At 45.8% G+C, this 24,335-nt stretch overlaps 1 protein-coding gene across 3 annotated transcripts in view; it reads left to right on the top strand.

The window, feature by feature from the left end:
- The first annotated feature begins 6,389 nt into the window (after window positions 1–6,389).
- IGF2BP1 (insulin like growth factor 2 mRNA binding protein 1) overlaps window positions 6,390–24,335 on the top strand; it is a 58,698-nt gene continuing 40,752 nt past the window's right edge. For 2 of the 3 annotated variants that reach the window (XM_003278751.2, XM_003278750.2), the window contains exons 1-2: window positions 6,390–6,919; window positions 8,110–8,170. In XM_003278751.2, coding sequence (XP_003278799.1) covers window positions 6,745–6,919; window positions 8,110–8,170 — 236 coding nt within the window. In that variant the 5' untranslated portion in view covers window positions 6,390–6,744. The remainder of the gene's footprint in view (window positions 6,920–8,109; window positions 8,171–24,335) is intronic. The other variant, XM_012503662.2, reaches the window with a different exon arrangement.

The raw sequence follows: 24,335 nt of genomic DNA, 5'->3' as shown, positions 1-24,335 counted from the left end.
GGAGAAGAAAAAGGACAGAAAGTTTGGATAGGTATATTGATTTAAAAGAAGGAACAACTGAATTGAGGGGCAGAGGAGCAGGAGAATGATAAAAGGGTAAAGAGAAGCAACAAAGAAAAAGAAAAATTGAAAAGAGGGTAAAGGTAAAGGGGGAGGAGGAAAGGAACTGACAGTGTCCGGAGCGGGAAGAAAAATGGAGGAACAAAAGGAGAGGGGGAGGAAGAGAGAGGGGAGGGGCAGGGGCAGGGGGAGGGGCAGGGAGGAAGAGGAAGGTAGGAAAAAAGATGGATCAGGAGCCTCATTTTAAAGCAACTTAGAAATAACTCTAAATTTTTTTCCTATACACTTTATAAACACACTTTAGAAATGAAAAAATTATAAGAATGTACTCAATAATTTATTATATAAATGCTCACCAAACATTTTCAGATTGTGTTTAAGAGTGGAAATTAAGTTGTGTTGATAATAATTCTTTAAAAAAAAAAAGGTAGAAGTGTTTATAGGACAGTTGGGTGAACCAAAATTCTCTGTAGATTGTTAACTCATGAAAATTAGGAGTCACTTTTAGAATTGTATCTCAGTTTAGTCAAACAACCATTTAAAACAAAAATGCCATACTATTAGGCTCTCTTTTCTTTGTAAATCTGGTTTGTATATGAAGACAGATTGAACTGTTTTAAATTAATTTTTTGGTGATGAAATACTAGTGAAATAATATGGCTTAATTTTTAAAATTTAAAACAACAACAAAAAACCCCAACATAGCAGCATTATCCCTAGTAACTCTGAAATATTTGTGGCAGCTCCTGAAAAAAAAAAAATCCTAAACAGGAGTAAAGTCAGTTAATCTCATCATTAGGGGTAAAATTTTTAAAAAAGCAAACGAAAAAAATTTGCTGAGTTAAAAAATTCTTTTAGTTTTAAAATGTATAGATGTTGTGTAGCTAAAATGGAAACTTCATGAAGTTTGACATGTAACTGATTCATTTCGGATTAAAATAATTTAAATATTTAGAAGATATGTTGATTTCAAGTACAAAATTGTCTCATTACTGTTTCCACCTTAATATTTATATATGGATTCCTTCTCTTTTGTTGCTTTTTACAATTTATTTTGAAAAATAACATTTTCCTTGTCTTTTCTTGAATTATACAATTCCCCCCCAAATGAATCAGTGATCTATTTTGTATTTTGTGCTGTAGGAACTAAACAAGATTGTACATTATCTTTTAATCAAATGACTTTGGAATAAAAAAATTGCAAAAGGTAATAAGAATGTAATGTGAAGGATGTTATTGACCATTTATTTCTTCTACATGTATTAATAGGGGTTGGATGGAGTAGTTTACTAACAAAATGAATTTGAAAACATCTATTTTTAAAGTTAATAAAATAAATGATCCCCTCCTTACCTAAAAGTTTCTACATTGTAAAGCTGAACCAAAACAAAATATTGAGAGGTTTTGTCAAACACACTGTGTGATCCACAGAAAAACAAATGATTGTCCTTAAAGTTCTTTTTTCCCCTTGAGCCTCTTCTATCTCTGGAATAAATACATTTCTTTCTCAGGTCTTAAACACTGAACACTTTTGAATGAACGATAATTTGAAGGAGAAAAATTTCCTTTTCTGCTTACAGTTTGCTTACATTTTATGAGATATCCTAAACACATACTTATCCTTATTTATTTGACAAGAGAAAAAGCTGCATGTGCTTTTACACTGGAACTAATTTACACTTTCTCAAAGTTTATAGGCATTTAAAACCACATTAAGACTTTAAGTTGCAGGAAGAAACAAAACATCCCAAAGTAGTAACAGTAAAAAAACAAGCAAGCAACAACAAAAGTAAATAAATAAAAACCAACCAAACAAAAAACAAATTCCTCTAAACACTTTGAGGTTAAAGCAGCAATATATCAGGAAATGTGAGCTTTTTTCTGTATTTTGTAGCAACCATAATTTTATTCCAAAATTGATGGATTCATTAGAAAATAAATTGTATTTTAATGTATTTCCCTCCTAGCTGCTTTCCATTTGTTTTGTTCTTTCTTTTGTAAAACATGCTACACTTTAAAAATAGAAGAGTCAGTAAGTGTTAGATTTAAAATGCAATATATATTCTGGGGATTTATGCAAAGGAGCTAACCCCAAAAAGGAAAAATTTATATTCACCAAAATACCTGTTCAGCACTGTTTACAAAAGTAAAAAATTTGATGAAATGTATATCTAAATATCATGATTAATAATTTACACATATAACTGGACTGAATTAAAATGATAGTTATGAAAACTTGGAGGCAGCCTGGGGAAATATTTATGGTACAAATGCAAGTGAAAAATTAAGATATAAAAATGATAAATTTTAAACCGTTATAAATGGACAAATGCTGAAAAATAAACATTTACAAGTAAAATTAATTTTCTATGACAATAGTGAAATTATTGATTTTTAATTTTTCTGTTTTTTCTTTTTTCATTTTTTTAAACTTTTTTTCTTTCCTTTTTGTTTTTCCTTTTTTAACTTGGCTTATTTCTCCAAGAAAAATATTATTTTATTTTCATTTTTAAAAAAGTTGTTTTATTCTCTCAAACTTTTTTTTCCTCTCTGCATGTATTTGTGTGTTCACATTGGAGGAAAATGGATTAGAATCCTATCTTTAAAATGGAGTCAAATGTCAGTATTTCTGAATTCAGATAATTAAATTCCATAACTAAACCAAACTGTTCTCCAGGAAAAAATAAAGAAGAGGAGGAAGAGGAGGAGAACAAGAAGAGGAAGAAGTATAACAGTATTAATATTACTATGTAGAATACACAATATATATTATATACGATATGTATTATAAAGGATAATTATTAAAGAAAAAAACATTTAATCCTGTAGCTATATTTTTAACTCTTACACAAGTGTAACTCTGCACTAAAGATTTATCTGTCCCAAAGAAGCAATGTAGAAAAAAAATTGAAAATAAATACAATGTTTAATAGTAATCTTTAATGTTAACAAAAACAAAGAAAAGAAAGATGAAAAGTTATGGCACCTGAAGTCTGCCCATTTTTATCCCTAACCTAGGAATGTCAGTCTAGACAAGAAATAATCCTTAATGTGAGTGCTGGGCTCATTCAGAAGGGAGAGATGAAACACCAATCAACGTGATTTAGTTTCCCCAACCCCAGCCTAAAATAGCCAGGTCACTAAGGCAAAACTGATTTGGGGGCGAAAAAGACCTGTATCTAACCCCTGTTGTCTCCTCTCTTGTATTCTTGCAGCCTTTGCAGCTTCTGACTATACATACACACGTTAAGCCTTTTTTTGGGGGTTGAAAGGATTAGAATTCAGTAAAACAGCTGATTTTTTAAAAAGAACTAATCAGTTTCAATTTAGCAATTATTGGTAATTTTTAATTAAATATTTAAAAAGATTTTAAAATAGCAGATTGTTCAAGTGAATTTATATATTCTCTTCTAACATTATCTTAAATACATTAAAACTGATTTCGGCTAACCTTTAGCTAGTATATTTTTACACGGAAAAAAATCAACCTGAAAGTGAACTGAATTCAATGATTATTTTTAAAAATGTTGTTTCCCATTGACTCTAGGATAGTAAAAAGTGGCCTGCATTTTATAGGAGTTTAGAGGTCTGGATGGAGATTTTTGTGGGGTGTAACTTGCTTTTGTTTTAGGCATACAGAGGCAGAGTAGTGGATGTGTCCCCCAGGGAGACAGTCTGAGAAGTGCTTTTATTAGCACCTAAAGATTCAAATTAAATGAAAGAAACAGCACTTAAAGTTTCTGGGAACTGGGATGCTCTGCCTAGTTGCCGTCCTCCTTGTTCCCCAATATAACAGAAAAGATTTAAGGAGATTGGGGCTCCTCTTTAGGAAAAGGCCAAGAAATACAACAGCCTTTTTGAGACCATCTTTTAGCCCTTTCAAAAGTCTACACACATCACCAAGAAAAGTTCCCGGGCAACAGAGCCACACGTTCTGGCCAAGATAATTTTTTTCCCCCCTGGACTCTAATTTTCATGAATTCTCTTTGCTGTGCTGTTTGTATTAGCTTGTTTTTCATTTAAAAAATGTTTATTGAATGCCTACTATGTGGCATGCCTGTTTCCTGCTCATTGGTTTGTTTAAAAATAATGCTTGTGATCAAAAGCTAAGTATTAAGAGTTAGATAAGGGGGGAGGGTCGGAGGTGTGTGTGTGGGGGTGAGACACAGATGTCTCCCACCTTCTTGGACAGAAAATATTCTCTTTCTACTCAACAACAAATAGCTCCTAGTACTTTAATTGTTGTTGTTCCATGGGGAAAAAAAATCACAAAAACAAAAATCCGACAAACACGTGGCTGGGTAGAACAAAACGCTCATTGGGGAGGGTGGGCTCTAAGGTGGTGGAGCAGATAGAGAAACCGAGTTGGAAGCCCTCCCCCACCACCAAGTCCCAGCCCCATTTCTTTTCAGCGCGCCGGGAAAACGGGGAGGGGGACAAAGGTGCTGTCTTTCAACTCCCGACTTTTTGAATGGCATACAATCGTCCGGCAGCAGAGCGGTGAGCCGAAGTCGGAGTCAGCTCAGACTCTGCAAACGAAAAATAATAACAATAAAAAAAATTCAAGGCATTCATATCGGTGTAGTCAACACGTGTTGCGGAGTCGGCCCGGGCCGCAGGCGACTGAGACAATGGGGTCGGAGACTGGGGAAGGGGAGTGACCCCCTTCCTCACCTGCCCTCCCAGCACGCGTGCCCCCGACAGAATTATCCTCCCTCCTGCAGAGTCTGGAGTAACACCCCAGTTTCCGCCCTGTTCAAGGGGACTCCAGAATTTCTGGGGTCGACCCCTCCTTTTTCCCCGTTCCCTGGGCGAGGGGGTTCCAGGGTCTCCGGGCCGCGCTCTCGGCCACCCCTGGCGCCATCCCAGCCCCCGCCGCTAGAAACTCGTTGGCCTCGCTCGCCGCTCCGCCGTGGAGCCAGGGCTTGCGCGTGGACCGCGCGTCCCGCTCTCCGCCGCGTATCCGGGACTCCGAAACGCGCGGCGAGCAGCTCCCTCCCCCACCGCCCAGACGGGGTGCGACCGCCCACGTGTCGCCCCTTGCCCAGTCGGTTCCTCCCTCGGGCTCCGGGAGCCGGAGGATCCGGAATGAGTTGGTCAAAGCCGAGGGAAGGGACCCAGGCAGATCCGCTTCCCCCTCCCCAGGAACGGCGGGAGGGGGAGGGGAGTGGCCGCCGCCCCCTCCCCTAAGCTCCCGCCCCTCGCTTCCCCGTGCGCGGAGCGGAAATTACCCCCTCCCCCCGCGGGTCTGACCTGGGGACGTGGGCGGGGCTTCGCGCTTAGCCCCCCGCCCTCCGTCCCTCTCCCGCCTTCCCGCCGGGATCGGAATCCTGCACCCCAAACAAAGTTCCGAGACCCGAACCTAGGGCCTAGAGAGCTGCCGGCAGTGTCCTGGGTGGTGCGGGCGCTGGAAACTCCACCTGTCTGTCCCCGACTCTGGGAGGGAAAAGGGGACCATTCAAATCTCCACCCGGTCACTCCCTCCCTAAGACCTCCCCCTTCGGTTCGCTCCGGTTAGCCCTAGCTGTCACCCCTCTTCCTTGTCTCCCACCGTTCCTCTCTCCTGGAGTCATCTCCGGCCAGTTCCGCGTGTTCCCCCCAGGACCCCGAAACGTTATCATTTAACAGCCGGACCCCGGGTGCGAACCACTCTTTCTCCCGTGGGGATCTCAAAACATGATTTCCTGCGGCTTCCTCGTTCTCCACTGGGATACCCCCTGTTCCCAACTTCCCAGTCCCGCGCTCGCAGGGTCCCCCCGTCCTGCATCCCCGGAGGCGGGGGAATTTCGTGGGGCTGGCCTGGGGAAGGCGGAGACCCCCCCTCCATTTAAACATCTAGGGAAAAGGTGCCTTTCTTTTTAAATCACCAGCTCGTGCGACCCTCTCCTGAAGACCCCAGAGTCTTCAGCTTCTCTTTGTCTATCTCGGCCGTCCCCCGCCTGTCAGTCGTTAGCAGTTAACCGGGGAGGGGTGAGCAACCCCGCCCCCCAAAACGAATGAAAAATAACCGTACATTTTACCCTTTAAGACATGCGAAATCTGGGCTGGACCATCCTCCCCCAGTTTGGGCTGGGGTAGGGGGATGGGTGGGGGCGAGGCGCTTCCCTAGGGGCCAGGTTCTTGCAAAGGGGGAAGGGGCCTGTAGAGCTTCAGGGACGCTGCCCCACCGCCCCAGTTTACCCCGGGGGTGAGTTGAGTTCCCCACCCTCAGGCGGGAGATTATCGGGTTTGGCCGGAGGGCCGAGGGGCCCTGTGGCGTCGGGGGTCTTTCCCTGCAGGGTGGGTGGGGGCTGTCACCACGTGGCTTCTTTTTTTTTTTTTTCCGCTCCATTTTTTTTCAAGTCGATTTTATTTAGAGGCGGCGCCAGGGCGGCCGCGGAGAAACGTGACACACCAGCCCTCTCGGAGGGGTTTCGGACCGAAGGGAAGGAGCTGCGCCGTGTCGTCCGTCTCCCTGCGCGCCGCGGGCACTTCTCCTGGGCTCTCCCCGAACTCTCCCGCGACCTCTGCGCGCCCTCAGGCCGCCTTCCCCGCCCTGGGCTCGGGACAACTTCTGGGGTGGGGTGCAAAGAAAGTTTGCGGCTCCTGCCGCTGGCCTCCCCGCCTCTCGGCCTAGGAGGCTCGCCACCCGCGCCCGCTCGTTCGGCCTTGCCCGGGACCGCGTCTTGCCCCGAGACCGCCACCATGAACAAGCTTTACATTGGCAACCTCAACGAGAGCGTGACCCCCGCGGACTTGGAGAAAGTGTTTGCGGAGCACAAGATCTCCTACAGCGGCCAGTTCTTGGTCAAATCCGGCTACGCCTTCGTGGACTGCCCGGACGAGCACTGGGCGATGAAGGCCATCGAAACTTTCTCCGGTAAGAGCACAGCCACCTCCCGGAAAAGCCACAACGAGAGCCCCGAACAACGGAGACCCGCACCTTCCGGTTCCTCTCCCGCCAACTCCTCTCTTCCCAGGCCTGCGGGGCTTGGCCTCCGTACCCACCCTCGACCTACCCTCTTCGATGCCTCCTCCCTCGCTCTGCGCCTCACACCCCCGCGCAGAAACATTCGGGATTTTCTCATCCCTTCCTCCCAGCCTGAGATAAGGAGCTCTGGCTTCCCCCATCCCTCCTCCCCACCGACGGGGCGGGAGCCCCCACTGGCAGTAGTGGGGGGTTGAATTTAGGGACAAGGAGATGACCCCCGCTGGGCGTTATTTCCACGCCCAGCCCCTCCCTATCCGCCGGTGGACGCCCCCCCAGCTGGAAAACCTCGGCTCCCTTTCCTCAGTCTTAGGCCTTTCCAGGCGTGGAAGGAGTACCCGGACCTCCTGCGATCTGTTCGCTTCGCGTGGGGAATGCAGCCCTCCAGTAGGACTTGCAAGGAAGGGGGTCCTGCTTCCCGCCCAGGGCCTGGGGCTTGAGCCATTTTGATTTGAAAGTGGGGCGTGAGCGGGGTGGCGCGGCGGCGGCGGCGCCGGGTCGCCATGCTGCTTCCCGAGATGCCGAGGCTGGGCCGAGAGGCGCGCGCGGCGGCAGTGAGGGACCCTCCCCGCCAGGCCCCGCTCCGCTCCCCCAGGTCCACCCCTTCCCAAACCAGCCCCGACAGGTGACCGCTCCGTGGCCCGAAACCCTTCTTCCTAGCCAACAGAGAAAAATAAAGTTTCATTCTGCACACTGCCTTCCGCCCCGCGCCCCACTTTCTGAGGAACGGGGAGCCCTTTCTCTCCTGGCTCCTTCTTCCCACATCTGGGAGCTCTGTAGGCAGCGCACCCACACAAATGGCCTCGCACCTTTCCCAAATCGGGATTCCAGAGCGATCCACTCAACAAGCCTCAGTGATTAAATAAAGCAAAAATTAAAAAATGAATAATAACGAATTTATAGACTCCACCATTCCTAGAGCAACCTTTTTCTCATCTGGATGCGGAAGGCACTGCCTGGATTCCTAGGAAGATCTCGAATCCCAGTAACTCCTGAATTACCCTAGTGTCTTTTCCCCTTTTTCTTCCCACCCCCAACCCCTGTTTACGCTCTCATGGTGATTTTTTTTTTTTTATCTTTAGGGAAAGTAGAATTACAAGGAAAACGCCTAGAGATTGAACATTCGGTGCCCAAAAAACAAAGGTAGGAAAGAGCTCTTTTCTGGGGGGTTGGGGGGCCGCGGGGGTGTGCTGTGAAGCTGTGTTCAGGGGTCCATAGCGTCTCCAGTGGAAGAAACCCATTACTGGTCTTTCCCACCCCCAACTCCGGATGTTGGGGGCAGGGAGGGAAGATTGGCCAAGATCTTGTAATGGGTGGTTTACAGCTTGTAAAAAAAAAAATAAGTTGGGGCTGGGGTAGGTTAAAAGATGTTATTTGTAGAATTAAAGGGGAAAGAAAATCAATAGGGGAGAAACCTTGTGGAGTTTGTTCAACTCGTGGGGCCGTTTTTTGTGGGGAACCTTAAAATCTTTGAAGAGTTCAGACTCATGGCGGTTTCTGCAACTTCGTAGCAGGCCTCATTTTCTGTTTTTCCCACTCTTTCTACACCATAATTCTTAAGTGGATTGCCCTTCTCCTGAAGCGATGTGGAATGAGTTTCCCGTCCCTCAAAGAATCCCCTTATGCTTGTACTTTATATTTCTGCAACAGGCAAAGACTTTTTATTTTCCATGGACCCACCACCCCCAATCCCTCATATCTCACATCATCCCTCTCCCCAGCTGGGTTTTCCAAAGAATATGCCTTGGCTGTACTATCCTTTTCCAGCCCCCCCTACCCCCACTCCTTCAGCCCATTGTTACCAGGGGACCATCTGGGGTGAGAGCTTTGTGTTGAGGCTGTGAGCTGGGGCTCTTTGGAGGGTCTAGAACTCCGTGGATGAATGGTGTGTGTGTGTGTGTGTGTGTGCGCGTGTGTGCGTGTGTGTTCCAATACCCTGTATCCTCTCTCTTTAGCAAAATGGGGTACCTCTATCATGCTTACCGAGAATTCATGGTGGATTTCAAATCTTGCATTGAACTCTGAAACCTTTCCTTGAACTCTGGCTGGGAAGTATAAGGGCAGAGTCTTTCTACTTTCTCAAATCAGACTTTAAACATGTTGACAGTGTAGAGTTTGCTCTCATGTCCCAAGCTGGAAAGCAGCCCCCAGTAAATCTTTGATCCTCCTCACCCCCCATTTCAACTGAAAACTTCGTACATTTCAGAATAGTCTCTGGCCTTTTCCGGGTGGGTAGATGGGGGGTGATGACTGCTTTTTCTGGGGGACCATTAAGAGGGCCTAGGAAGCTTAATGTGAGATAAAAATCTGTTCAGTGGCTTAGCTTGATATTTAAGTAACTTGGAACTATTGTGTCTATAGATCAATATGGCTTGTTACTACGTTTATAGAGCTTCAAATGTTTAAAATATCGTGTTATTGGAAAGGCAATTAGAGTTAGGAGTAAAGAGGCAATAAAATGGGAAGGAAGAAAAGAAGTCTTATTTGTTATTTTGAAACATTTTCTGGAGATGTGACTAAGGAACATACACTGACACCAGCAGGTTTATTGAAAAGGGTATGGATATTTGAACTGAAAGCTGAGTGTTGATGAAAAATACCTAGAATAAGTGGAATTCTAAAATATATGGATTTTTTCTGTTGCTCTTGAGGATGGTTTAAATTTTAGGGAATAAAGTGAAAAGCAAGAGAAATAGCAAACTGTGATGAAATGGAACTCAAAACATTTATATTTTAATTTTCATGGTGCCCTGTATTTATGAATCTTTTTCCCCAAGCCATCTGCTTGCTTTTAAGTCATTTCTAGGCTCCTTGTTCCCTCCAAAATGCATTACTGAGGGCTCTTTTTTGAGTTGGAATGGAGAGGGGGTTTGTGAGAAGACTAGGTAAAAAAAAAATCTCTGTCCACACCCATATTAAATTAGATCTTTTATGTGTTCTCCCCCTTCCTGAAATAATTTTTTTAGCCCAAACATTGAGTCAATTGTGTTTTCTTTGCCTTTTATTTTGGTTGGTGGTGAGAAGGCACTTCATTTTTCTAGAATGAATCAATTTTTGAAGTCTCAAGATTTAAAAAAGAAAGTTTGTTTTCATTAAGTCAGTTTGCTCTATCATTTTGTGTCTTTGAGGAAGTATGTTGTGGTATGTGTCTTTAGTCTGTGTCTGAAAAGTATTTCGTCAGTTAGGTTTGTTACTGACTTTTTCCATCTCATGGATGTATAGAACAGGAACTAGTTAATTATGACTAATATATTCTAAGCAAAATGAACGACTATACAAATAATATTTTGTGTATATATACTCTTGTATTTTCCTTATGAACTCTTCTTGAGGCATTCAGTTCCAAATGAACTATGATTTCAATTTCTAAGATAATTCATAAAAACCCAACAACTAAATGTTCCTGGTTGTTTTGTTTTTCAAGAGGGGGAAATCAAACCAAAGATATGCTATAGCAATACCTCTTAATGTATTTTGTTCTCAGTTTGAATTTATTTGATACATATAATTTGTACCTTTTTAAGAACTCAAGAGGCTGAAAACTATGCATTTCAACTGAAAACAGCAGTTAGCTTGAATTTTTAAAATGAGGTGATACTAAATTTCTTAGAGATCACCATCTCAAACCCCCTCTTAGTGTTGGAATTTGGTTAACAATTTGTGCTTTTTTGTTGAGAATTTGTATATGTTCACTGCCAGATACTGAGACAAAAGAGAAAAACCAAATGCATTTAAAAACAGTTGTGGAAAGGGCTTGTATATGTTTTATTCTGAGAGACTCAGGAGTAGTTGAGGTAAAGGGGGTACCATTTTAGTGTAACTTGATTACTTTGAGACATGATTTGCGTTTTAAGGGAATTAAACCTTTGTTACACTTGCCACTGTGGTGTGCCTTTTTCTAGAGGAATGTGACCTAAAGATAGCATATTCACTGTCAACTGGTGTCATCAAAATAAAAGGTGTTACTGTTAATTAAGAAAAAAATGAAAGAGATGCACTGAAGCATTTTTTTAAAGGTGAAATGTGTTCACATTAAAGAATTCTAAGTTTGGTGATTTCTTTAGGCAGATTAATGGTCCTTTCCTTTTCCTCTATGTTGACTAAAAATGAGGTGGGCTAACTCCCTTAAACTTCTACCTATTAAAATTAGTTTTATAAACCGTTCATAAAATTGAGAACTCTCAAAAGAAAGTGTCCAAATTTTACAGTTTAATTTTCTGAAGTAACAGCTTTAAAAATCTGTGAAGGGATGTCTTATAAATGGCAAAAAATATTTTAAGTATATTTTAACAATGATCTGTCGAGGCTCCGAAGAAATCACTGGATCACTAAATGTTTGCAAAACAACCTAAAAATTGTCTTCAGAAATGGATTTGCACTTAAGGAAAAAAGAAAACCTACCTTGTACTTTGGGGCTGAAAAATGAATGAAGAGGGGTTAAAAAACAAGGGAATGAAAATTACTAGAGCTGGAGGGTTTTCAGGCACTTTTACTTTAATGGTTGTAATTATGAATTAGTATCCAAATCAAAAAGAAAGTTTTTAACTCATACAAGGTAAAAGATACATGTGACTACTATTCAACATGAAAGTTTAAAGTAGAAACAATTGATTACTGTTTTAAAAAGGTTTTCTTATTAATATTAGGTTAGAATTTTTTTTTTTTTTTGCCTTACGTAAGTGAAAAAAATGGTTGAATGTTAAGTTTTTGTGCACTGTTTGGAGGAAAGGTGGAAACTGGGGTACATTCTTTCCCTATCTTAATTTCCACCTAAAAATTAAACTTTGCAAATTCACTGCTGGTAGAAATCCTTAACTGTTCTCATTTGGGTGGTCAGTATTTCAAGATGAGAGTTTCGTAAGGGCAGTGGCAACTGACTGTCCCTTAGAAGAATTGTAGGTTTCTAGAGCCCCTTATTTTCTGACCCAAATTAAAAAGATGAAATGTTACCATAATCTCAGATGGAGAACTTTTTAGTAAAAAAGGGGAAGAACTGCAATTCCCATCACTAATTTATTCGAAGTATTGTTAATTGTTGAAAAGGTAAAGTTTTATGGCATGGCTTTTGGTGGAAAAAAAAATTCTTATAATTATGTTTTAGAGATATATACATGACATTAGCAATTGGAAGAACCTTGATTCAAAGATTCTGAGCTTCTAATCTTTTAAAATTACCTTAATATGTATCATTTTAATCTATGTGTGTGGGTACTTTTAAGGCTTACTTTTTAAGAGTGTATTTATACTATACTTTAATGTGTAGCAGACAGTTGACAAAGATACTATTGAGATAATCCACTGAGTATACAATTTTAAAACATTTTAAAATTCAGGTCTGGTTGAGTTGAGTGAGAAGTGGGGAACAGCAAGTGCTATTTGTTGAAGTTTAAAGGTTTTGTTAAGAGTTATTTAGTGGTTAGATCTGTTGATTTTTGTGTGTGGGGTGGTAGTGGTGGTGATGGGGTTGTTAGAATAAGCGTATGAACCAAAGGCATTTGAAGAACGGACATTTTCCTAGCTGTTAGAATTTAAAGTAAGTGTTGTTCGTTCCCCATCCTCTTAAAAGATTCTTGAAATGTGGCTAATGTCTTCCACAAAGTGCAGCTTAGAATTTGGGATGGGAGTGTTAGGGAGAGAAAAGGGGAGGAAAAAAGCAGCAGGGGAGACTGGAGAAATCAGACGAGTTAGTCCCGGCTTGGAAATTCCAGACGGGGAGGGGGGAGGGAGAGAGGGGGGGAGGGAGAGGGAGGGAGGGGAGATACGGGGTTGGGTGGATTTCCCGCTTCCCTTTTAAAGGGGAGCGGCTGGAGGCTCACAGTGTTACCCACGGGAGAGGGGTCGGAGACGGGTGGTAGACTCAGCTCAGGGCAAGGCTATATTTGCTTTTGGAGTTGCCTGCCTTCCCTTCCCCTTTCAAAAAAGAAAGAGTAGAGAGAGAGAAAGTGGCGGCGGCGCTGGAGGCTCTTCCTGGAGCGCTCGCCCGGGCCCGGCGGCCCTAACCTTCCCCGCCCGCCCCCGCGCCAGTCCCAGCCCGGCAATCACGTCTCGCTCTGAGATGGGGCCGCCCGCCTGCCTTCTCTTAACAAGCCCCTGACAGAGAACATCCGCTGGCCTGGGTCTCCGAGGAGGACTTCCCCTCTCATCCCTGAGACCCCAGGAGATCCCAGGCCGCTTGTGGCGCTCCTTAGTCCTGGGAACCCCCAGATCGCAAACCTCGCAGCAGATACCCCACGAGAGGGTTCCCCAAGCTGCGGGCTGCAGACCCTTTCCAGCACCTGGGCTGCCTCAAGAGCTCTCCATTCTAAGGCAAAAAGCCAGTGGGTAAATGTGAAGTGAAAAGAGGCAAGAAGAGAGGAACAGTGGGTAAAGGGAAAATAGGATGAGACAGTTGGAAAGAAAATGGAAGTGCAAGTAGCTGTTCCTCTCTCCCAGTAGCTGGGGTCTTGGCCTGAGAAATAGAACCTTAAAGAGTTAAGTGTCAATTTAAGTAACCTGCAATCTTTACAAAATGAGCTGTTTGTGTCTGTCCACAGGTCCTGAAGGCTGACCGAAACAATAACAGAGGCAGTAATACGAAACAATAACAGAGGCAGTAATAGTAGTCAGAGGTTCTATCCATGGATTTTGTTTATCTTGTAAAAGAGAGACAACAGGCCTTCGAGTTGGCCACTGGCAAGGCTCTGAGGATCTTTCTCAGGGTCTCAGCCAGTCTTTGACTCCATGTTAGTATAAAACTTCTGCACCCCATCCATTTCCACCTTTCCTCTCCTCCCCTATACCTTTTTAAATGCCTGTCAAAACAAAAAGCAGAAGGAAAGGTCTCTCAAACCTGTACTCAAGAAAGTGTATGCCCATTTGGTTACCGATAGTTTGGTTAAAAATGATCCTGTAAGATAACACCTGATACACACCATCGCAGGGAGGCAATGCCAGCAGGAAGGTATGTAGTGCCCAGGTAGTGACTTCATTCTACTAGGAGAACTTGGATGGCCCTTCAGATTTTGATCAGAGGGGACTATGTACTTATTAGTGGATAGAAGGGGGGTCATCCTACTATTAAAATTTATTGCAGAGCCAGCTTTGTAAGACCTGCTTACTACCTTGCAGCACAGTAGGTTTGCAATAATACAACAGGCTGGAACAAACTTTTGCCCTAACCATAGTCGATTGGCAAAATATATGTTGATTACAGGTAAATCACAGAAAACTAGGTTTGGACCTCATACTTTTAATACAGTTGGAAAAAACCTGATTGCAACACACTGAAATGTAACTGTGTGCAGAACAAACACCATCAGAAATGCAGTCCTTTTGCATTTTGGGAAATCCAGGTTCCCAGGAGCATGGCTGGTCATAAGCAAACTGCTTTTGACTGAAATAGAGAGCAAACAGCTGGATGATTAAGAGAAGTTTTGAGTGGATTGTGCAGATATTTTCAAGACCCCTTAGGACAAGTCTGGTTATTAGACAAGTGGCATTTTGGTGGCTGGAAGGCATGTAAGGGATGTGTCTGATATGGGATGGCTGGGAAATTTTGCTTATAGTTTAGAGGAGGATTGTGGAGAAAAATCCCATAATAGAGGAGGCAGGAGAAGAGGGGAAGCTCTACATTTTCTCTTTCCCTTTCTACCATGTCTGGTTGGTGGATTCTAGTCAATCCTCTCTACATTTCCTTATGAAAAGAGGATTAAGGAGAACTTCAATTTTTTTTTTTTCATTTTGAGTTAATTTTGGTTAAAAACTCAATCACTCATTCAGGCCAGGCATGGTGGCTCACATCTGCAATCCTAGCACTTCTGGAGGCCGAATAGGGCAGATTACATGAGGCCAGGAGTTCAACACCAGCCTGGCCGACAAGTTTCACCCTGTCTCTACTAAAAATACAAAAATTAGCCGGGTGTGGTGGTGCATGCCTGTAGTCCCAGCTACTCGAGAGGCTGAGGCCAGAGAATTGCTTAAACCTGAGAGGTGGAGGTTGCAGTGAGCCGAGATCACACCACTGCACTCCAGCCTGGGCAACAGTGAGACTGTGTCTCTAGCAAAAACAAAAACCAACTCAATCACTCATCTGGATGTTTTGGCCGCTTGAAATGGAAAATGTTAAGTCTGAGTGAAATTTGATTGGATAGTTTAGTTTAGTTGATTAGATATAGTTAGGATCTTTAAGTGGAGAAATCAGAGAATTCAGAAATATATGTGTAATGGTTGTTTGTGTGGTCTGAGCTCTTTGGCAAAGAGGAACGAGGAGGAAAGGAATCATTCAAAATTCTTAAGGCTCCAGGAGGGAAGAAGTGCTGTTAGGTCAGAGTCTTAATGACCTACCCTAGGTCTCTCACTCATCCTTTACTGGGGTCTGGAGGAAAGGTCTTCCTCCCAGGAGAATTCAGTGTTTAAAAGCTTGAGCTCAATTTCTGTAACTGTAAAGAAGTGGTCCTAATAGTGGTACACAGTAGCTTTTATTGTTATTATTTTGTTGTGCATACTGACTTCTGTCCCTCTTGCCCTAGCCATTGTTTGTCCTCCTTTGAAGCTTTACAGTTGTATCCTACCCTGCCCCATATAGCTGTGGTTAGCTCCGTGAGTATTAGACCTGATCAAGTGTACAGATGCCTGAAAATGTGTCCATGAGAGGTTGTCTTTGAACTGTGTGTGTGTCAGCTTGGGCTATATATCTGAAGCACTAGGAACAGTGATGGCTAGGCATGTTGAAGGGGATCTGTGTGTAGGGTGCTTTGGGAACTCTACCTGTATGTTGAAAGGAAAAGCCACCTTTTAGTGGAGATGAAGCTCACCAGGGCAACCCCACAGAGCCCCTAGATTATAGATTCCCACAGTACATTCTCTGAGACAGAAGGCTTGGAGAGATGAGGCAAGCATGGTAGATAATGCTATTAATTGTTCTTTAGGGGAAACAGGCCATTTATTCTGTTATCATTTATGCCCTGAACTTGGACCAGGTTCCCACCTGAAATTTCACACTGCTGTCAAAGGTACATGTAGAGTAGGGACATTGGTGAGAGGGGAACTAACTCTGCATATAAGGTAGGTGTTGTAAGAATTCAGGATGAAGGGGACTGTAAGAATCCTCCTGGGGGTCTGAGGAAGGAAGAAATGAGAGTGACCTCCCCCATCTGCTGGGATGGGTATGTTCATTTTCATGTCCTGCTGTTGTTGGTAAGCTAACAGTAGGCATTCAGGAACTGGGGATCCCTAGATACCCAGGGGGTGACTGCACACATTGTTCCCTACTTCTTCTGTTTCTGTAGTGTCCTCACATTCTCTCCCTGGTTCCCTGGTCTGGAACCAGTTCCCAAAGATGCACTCAGAACCCACCTTTATGCCCACTTCTTCATTTCAGCCCTCTGCTCAAAGGCTGCGTGCCATAATGCAGGCACATGGATGGGTGCATACACATACATACACACATGTCCACAGCCCCAGCCCTGGGAATAAGGGTTGAACCTTCTTACTGGGATGGGGAGGAAAAGGGCTTCCCATCCGGATGTGGTTTTCAGTCTTTTAACAGGCTTGTGACTTTAATCATTTACTATAAAGGGTTTTACAATTAGTTTATGCAGAATGATGTGTGTTGCCTCTTTCTGGAGTGGCATTTGGGATTGCTTGGGGCTCGTCAACTTTCCATTAGGGACTGTGAGGAAGAGAAAATGAGGGGAGACAGGAACTGAAATGGGAGCTGTTGGGTGGAGTAAACTTGTTGAGGATGTCTATTCAAAGTTAGAAATATTTATTCTACTTCCTCCTTAAGGTCTCTAAGTTGCTTGGGAGGAGAACTCCAAGTGTAATAGAGACCAGTTGTTTTGGCAGGATTTGGAGATGAAGTTCTAAATTAAAGGGCAGGCCAGGCGCAGTGGCTCACGCCTGTAATCCCAGCACTTTTGGAGGTTGAAGTGGGTGGATCACCTGAGATCAGGAGTTCGAGACCAGCCTGACCAACATGGTGAAACCCTGTCTCTACTAAAAATACAAAAATTAGCTGGGCATGGTGGCTGGCACCTGTAATCCCAGCTACTTGGGAGGCTGAGGCAGGAGAATCGCTTGAATCCAGGAGGCAGAGGTTGCAGTGAGCAGAGATTGCGCCATTGCAGCCCAGCCTGGGTGACAAGAGTGAAATTCCATCTCAAAAAAAAAAAAAAAAAGTAAATAAATTGAAGGGCAAAGATAATTCTTCACAGAGAGACATGGCTGTTGGTGGCTGCAGCCAGTGCATTCGAAACAAGGACTACATGTACTAGGATGTTGGCTGAGGAAGCAGCTAGATTCAGAAGAATACTCTTGTTAAGGGTCTTCCTACAACTTATTTAAACTTATTTAAAATCTAGCTGACTGAGGTTATCTATAGGGTTTTCTTCCTCTCTATATTTATTACCATTTGGTTAAGATATGCTGCTGCTGTTGGCTTTTTAGAATAGAGTGGAGTGATTTCTGTCCAGAATGAGCTCTGGGTGTAGGCAGGAGGTGGAACAGAATGATCTTCACAAACTTCTAATATTTCTGTGAGATAATCTTTGTTCCACTCTTCTACCCTTGCCCCTCTTGCTGGCCATCTTGAATGAGTAGTTTCTTTTAAACTTCTAACTAAAAGAGGAATGCTCTCTGTCTAGGCCCAAACTCCTTGGCTCTCTTCTCTTAAAAGCCCCATGGTTAGCAGCTGTAGCCTAGGAGTGTGTGTGGGGTCCTTGCCTCAGCCACTGGCTGTTTGAAAAATAACTTAAAAAAATATATATTTACAATGAAAAGCCATGGGAGAAAACATTTAACAAGGTGCTGCAGACTTCTGGGATAGCTTGCATATTGCTGCAAAGATTGGTACCTCTAATGTATTCATTCATGCATACATGCATGCATTCGTCCAGTTACTTTTATCTAGTAACAGTCTACTATTGCATGATACCTTTGCTAGGTATTAGAAATACAATGAGGAACAAGTGAAAGACCCTGATCTTACAGTGCAGATGGAAGGAAATATAATTTTGTTTTTTTTTTTTTTTGAGACGGAGTCTGGCTCTGTGGCCCAGGCTGGAGTGCAGTGGCACAATCTCGGCTCACTGCAAGCTCCACCTCCCAGGTTCACGCCATTCTCCTGCCTCAGCCTCTCCGAGTAGCTGGGACTACAGGCGCCCGCCACCACGCCCGGCCAATTTTTTGTATTTTTAGTAGAGATGGGGTTTCACCGTGGTCTCGATCTCCTGACCTCATGATCCACCCGCCTCGGCCTCCCAAAGTGCTGGGATTACAAGCGTGAGCCACCGCGCCCGGCCTTTTTTTTTTTTTTGAGATGGAGTCTTGCTCTGTTGCCCAGGCCGGAGTGCTGTGGTGCGTGCCATCTTGGCTCACTGCAGCCTCTGCCTCCCGGGTTCAAGCGATTCTCCTGCCTCAGCCTCCCTGAGTAGCTGGGACTACAGGTGTGCACCAGCACCCCCGGCTAATTTTTGTATTTTTAGTAGAGATGGGGGTTTCACCATGTTGGCCAGGCTGGTCTCAAACACCTGACTTCAGGTGATCTGCCCATCTCAACCCCACAAGGTGCTGGGATTACAGGCGTGAGCCACCGTGCCCTGCTGGAAATACAATTTAAGAGATATTTCAGATATTTTTTCTTTGGAAACTTTTAGGTTTTTCTCTTTATCCTTGGTACTTTTTTAAAAAAAGTTATTTTTAGGCTGGGCGCAGTGGCTCATGCCTGTAATCCCAGCACTTTGGGAGGCCAAGGCGGGCAGATCACTTGAGGTCAGGAGTTCAAGAGCAGCCTGGCCAACATTTGAAACCCTGTCTCTAATAATAATACAAAAATTAGCCGAGCGTGGTAGTACATGCCTGTAATCCCAGCAACTCTGGAGGCTGAGGCAGGAGAATCTCTTGAACCTGGGAGGCAGAGGTTGCAGTGAGCCGAGATCATCCCATTGCACTCCAGCCTGGGCAACAAGAGCGAAACTCCACCTTAAAAAAATTTTTTTAATTGTAAAATATGCAAAAAGGTAAAATTTACCATCTTAACCATTTTAAATATATAGTTATGTGACATAAACATATCCAGGCGTGGTTGCTGACGCCTGTAATCCCAGCACTTTGCGAGGCCGAGGTGGGTGGATCACCTGAGGTCAGGAGTTCGAGACCAGCCTGGCCTACATGGTGAAACCTCATCTCTACTAAAAATACAAAAATTAGTCAGGTGTGGTGGCGTGCGCCTGTAATCCTAGCTACTTGGGAGTCTGAGGCAGGAGAATTGCTTGAACCTGGGAGGCGGAGGTTGCAGTGAGCCGAGATTGCGCCACTGCACTCCAGCCTGGGCGAAAAGGAGCGAAACTCCATTTCAAACAAAACAAAACAAAATACAAAAAACAAAAAACATTCACATTGTTGTGCAACCATCACCTTTATCTATCTCTAGAACTCTTCATCTTGCAAAACTGAAACTCTATACCCATTAAATAGTAACTTACCCATTCCTGCTTCCCTCTGTTCATTTCCAGTAAGTGGCAGTGCTGGGATTCAAAAAATGGCCATTTAAAAACTATTGCCAGTTTTACTTTTTCCCACACGGTGGTCACCTCTTTTTTTTTTTTTTTCTGAGACAGTCTTGCTCTGTCGTCCAGGCTGGAGTGCAGTGGCACGATCTCGGCTCACTGCAAGCTCCGCCTCCCGGGTTCATGTCATTCTCCTGCCTCAGCCTCTCGAGTAGCTGGGACTACAGGCACCCGCCACCACACCCGGCTACTTTTTGTATTTTTAGTAGAGACAGGGTTTCACTGTGTTAGCCAGGATGGTCTTGATCTCCTGACCTCGTGATCTGCCCGCCTTGGCCTCCCAAAGTGCGGTCACCTCTTCATCCTAAAGAAAATGGAAGCCTTTGTGTGTCCCCTTTCCTGCATTAAATACTGATTATTTATTGAGTTTTTATTTAGCATTATTGGGTCTTTTCAGGTGGGGAAGTGAGACATAGAGGTTGAGAGGGCTCCCAAAAGACAGAGGTACAAGGCCAAGTCTGCCCTCCAGCATTTTCACTTTAAATCCAGGAAAAACTGAGAGTACAGAGTCCAGGAGTCCACACACTAAAATGGGAGGCACACAAACTCAGGAACTAAAATAGAGGAGGGAGGCTTTAGAGCTAAGCTGGGTTTTGGAGGCAAGGCAGAAAAAATAGAGGAATGGGTTAAGAAGAGCCTCATGGACCAGCCTGGCTAACATTTAAACCCCGTCTCTACTAAAAATAACAAAAACTAGCCGGGCATGGTGGTGTGCACCTGTAATCCCAGCTTCTCAGGGAGGCTGAGGCAGGAGAATCGCTTGAGCCCGGGAGGTGGAGGTTGCAGTGAGCCGAGATGGTGCCACTGCACTCTAGCCTGGGCAACAGAGTGAGACTCTGTCTCAAAAAAAAAACAACAAAAAACCCAAAAAACAAAAACAGCCTTGTGGATGGACAGGGAGCTGTTTTTGGGCAGACCATTCACCTAGAAGAGGGAGGCATTCAGTGAGGATTCACAGAAATGAGGCTCTCAGTTGGTAGGGCAGCCACTCCTGTTTATTTCTCTTATTGAGCATCTTTGCTTCTGAGCACTGTGAGGTGATAAGGCTCAAAAGATGAGTTCTTTATACAATTATAGGAGCATTTATTGAGTATCTACTCAGCTCACACGTTACTTCACTGAATTTCCCAAAGAACTCTGAAGGTATTATCTTCATTCTACAGAACAATCTGAACTAAGGTCACACCTTCAATAAGTAGGAGTGCTGGGATTTCAAACCCAGGTATTTCTATTTCCAAAGTTGAGCTCTGTTAGAAGGTGTGAACTCTGGAGGTTGAGGCAGGAAGGTTGCCTGAGCCCACGTGTTTCACGTTACAATGAGCTGTGATGGTGCCATTGCACTCCAGCCTGGGCAACAGAATGAGACCCTGTTCCAAAAAAAAAAAAAAAAAAAAAACGCTGGGAACAGGTGATCCTCCAGTACTCAGAGAGGTTGAGGTTTTCTTGAGCTTTTTTTGCAGGGGCTGGGGTAGCAGATAAAATTTCTCCTTGCTCTGAGCCTCCCCAGGCATTTCATACCTACCTTGCATTGTATTTTCCTATCACCGTTGAGATTTTCAGATTATCTTGAGTCGTTGAAGAAAATTTTTTTTTTTTTTTTTTTTTTTTTTTTTTTTTTTTTTTGGGAGATAGAGTCTTGCTTTGTCACCCAGGCTGTAGTGCAGTGGTGCAATCTTGGCTCACTACATACAACCTCTGCCTCCTGGGTTCAAGTGATTCTCCTGCCTTAGCCTCCCAAGTAGATACAGGCATGTGCCACCACACCTGGCAAATTTTTGTACTTTTAGTAGAGAAGGGGTTTGCCATGTTGGCCAGGCTGGTCTAGAACTCCAGACCTCAGGCGATCCGCCCTCCTTTGCCTCCCAAAGTGCTGGAATTACAGGCATGAGCCACCGCGCCCGGCCAGTTGAAGAAAATTGAGATGGATGGGTCCAGATTTTCTCCCCTTGTCTGGGCAGTTAAGATGGGAAATGGGAATTCTGTTGGAATAAAATAATACACTGAGAGGAAGCCGAACAAAGTGGAAGAAAGATCTGAGTGGGGTTAGAACTTAGGTGTCAGCCTCAGCCTGTCCTTTTGCAGATGCGTAAGGTGTGGGATCTGGGGTCACTATCTCTTTTCCTGGGACTGTTGTTTCCTCACCTGAATCCTCCCCATCTCCAGAAACCTCATAAAATAAGATGGATGAGTGTTTTGAGTTCTAGGAGTCTCCATCCTTTGACGCTTCTGGAAGGTACCAGGGCTGGAGCTTTAGGCTGATCCACCCCCGCTTTTGTTTGGGTTCAACCCACGGGAAAATGGGAGCTTGGGGGGAAGGGCAGGGATTGAGATGCTTCCCTTTCCCTCCTCCTTCTCCCTCCTCCTAGCAGGAAGAGACAAAGAGTTGACCTTTGTTACAGGTCTACAGAATCATAATTCATAGTTCATACATGTTAGTTTTTCTTCTTTCTTTAGACAGGGTCTCCCTCTGTCGCCCAGGGTGGAGTGCAGTGGCACGACCACAACTCACTGCAGCTTTGACTTTACCGGCTCAAGCAAGAGCCTGAGCACCACCCCCCACGCCACAAAGTGTTGGGTTTACAGGCACCAGCCACCGCGCCTGGCTTCCATACATGTTAGTTTCTAAAATATCAGGAACCCAGTTACCTTTTTTTCCCGGCAAGCAGGAACAGGCTGCACAATGTAGTGACATTTGCTGGCCAGTGTCACCTTGACCTCTGAGCCCGTTTTCTGATCTGCAGAACGGAAGTAGCAATATTCTCAGTCTCCCCTGGTTGTTGAGAGGCTCAACTCAGCCTCTTGTGGTGGTTCCAGGTTCATAGTGTGGGCAAAAAGAAGTACTTTGTGAACTCTAAAGCACTATGCAAAGGTGAGTTATTAACAAGATCATTAATTGATGACACCCCAAAAGGGCTGAAAGGTCATTCTCACCCCCAAACAAATGCCCTACTCTGCATGGGGGCGAGTATGACTTCTATTGTGACTTTGCTATGGAGCTTCCCAGAAGGCCTTGGGGACTAGCCCGGGAGGAGAGGCTTCTTTCTCTGCGGGTTCCGAAGGCTTCTAGTTCCGTGCCCCCACCCTGCTCCCAGGCCTTAGTTCCTGGCCTCACAGTGGGAGGCCTCCCGCCCCGTCCCGCCTCCTCCCGCGGCCCAGCCAAGGTCTCTAAGGAATGCCGCCTCCCGGGCCATTTTCTCCCTTCCAGCCTCCGCGGCCCCACTTCCAGCCTCTCCCCGGCTCCCCGGTTCCCTACCCCCAGCCGGTTGCCACTTAAATGCTTGCAGGCCTGGTGCAGGCGGGAAGCCCCCTTCCCCCACAGGACCACCTCAGTCACAGCCCTGACCACAGGGAGGTCGGGTCTGGATTTACTAAAGGACCCCGGAGCGGGAGACTGCCCCTCGCCGGCTGCCTGGCTTCGCCACGGGGTCGGGTTTCGACCGGCCGGTGGCTCTGGAGAGAGACAAAGGGCAAAGTCCCGGGCCCCACCCCCACCCCGCAGCCCCTGGCGCGGGTCCCCTCCCCCTCGGGGCCCAGGGCGGGTAGCCAAGGGCCGCTGGTCCCCGCCGGACAGGTTTGGAGGGAGTCGGGGCGCCCAAGAGGGCTTTGGCGGTAGAACATTCGAGACCGTGCGGAGCCCTGTAGCGGAGGGGCTGGGGGGCTGCTCGGTCCCCCTCCTTGCGCGCTGCGGCCTCAGCCCACCCAGATTCCGGGGTGGGAGGGCGAGTGCTCAGCTTCCCGGGTTAGGTGAGAGGGGCTGGGGAGGGGGCGACCGTGGGCACAGGCGGGGACAGCCCGCCCCTCAGCTGCGCCGTCTCAGTTCTCAATTGCCTGTTCACGAGGGCGCCCCTCCCCCGCCTCAGCTGCCGCCGCCCTTCCCAGGCACCGCACTATCCCCGTTAGTGGTTCTCCCCGCAGTCCCCGTCCCCCTCAGTCCCCGTCCCCCTCTGTCTCCCCCTCAGTCCCAGCCCCGCAGTTGCCGTCCCCCTCAGTGGCCTGCTCTGCTGCGCTTTCCCCTGCTCCACCACGAGGGGCCGTGTTCACCGCCTAGGTCCTCTTGGCCGTCCCCTCCTCCTGGCCAAGGATAGGCGAGAACCATCTTGGAAGGCACTCAGTCCTCCCAGACAGGATCTTTGGTGGTAGAACATTCTAGACTGTGCGGAGCCCTGGGGAGGAAGAGAGGGCACTTGAGGGGGAGGAGGGCGACGCAGGGGCCCGTGTCAGGGGAGAGACTGGCTGAGGAAGCGCCCACCAGGAAGAAGCCAGCAGCAGCGCCTGTTTCCCGCAGGTCATGGTTGGCAGCTAGGGGGAGACGCGGATCCCTGAGGGCTCCTGCGCAGCGTCCGCCACTCATGGACACGCAGACGCTTGCGGGGCTGGTGCCCAGATGTTTGCCCATCCTCACCAGGGGGCACTAAGGACCCCGAGGAGCACGGGGATGTCCGCCGGGTCCTTCTCATGGTGCAATGGGAAGCTGCCGAAGACCGATTGCTTTGGAGGCTGGTCTGGTTTCCTCTCCTTGCTCCTGAGAGGGCCACCTTGGCTGTTCCCTCTGGAGGACAGAGCTGGACTCTGTGTCTTTTCATGACGCCTTCCACTGGGCGCCAGCTCCATCCTCGGCCGGGACTCTGAGACCCCAAGTGCCTGAGGGTGCGCTTTGTCGCCCAGGCTGGAGTGCAGTGGCGTGATCTCGGCTCCCGTGATACTCAGCCTCCCGAGTAGCTGGGATTACGGGCGCGTGCCACAACGCCCGGCTAATTTTTGTG

The sequence above is a fragment of the Nomascus leucogenys genome, unplaced genomic scaffold (assembly GCF_006542625.1).
Source record: "Nomascus leucogenys isolate Asia unplaced genomic scaffold, Asia_NLE_v1 Super-Scaffold_258, whole genome shotgun sequence".
NCBI classification, from domain to species: Eukaryota; Metazoa; Chordata; class Mammalia; order Primates; family Hylobatidae; genus Nomascus; species Nomascus leucogenys.
This window is presented reverse-complemented; position numbering and strand designations above follow the sequence as displayed.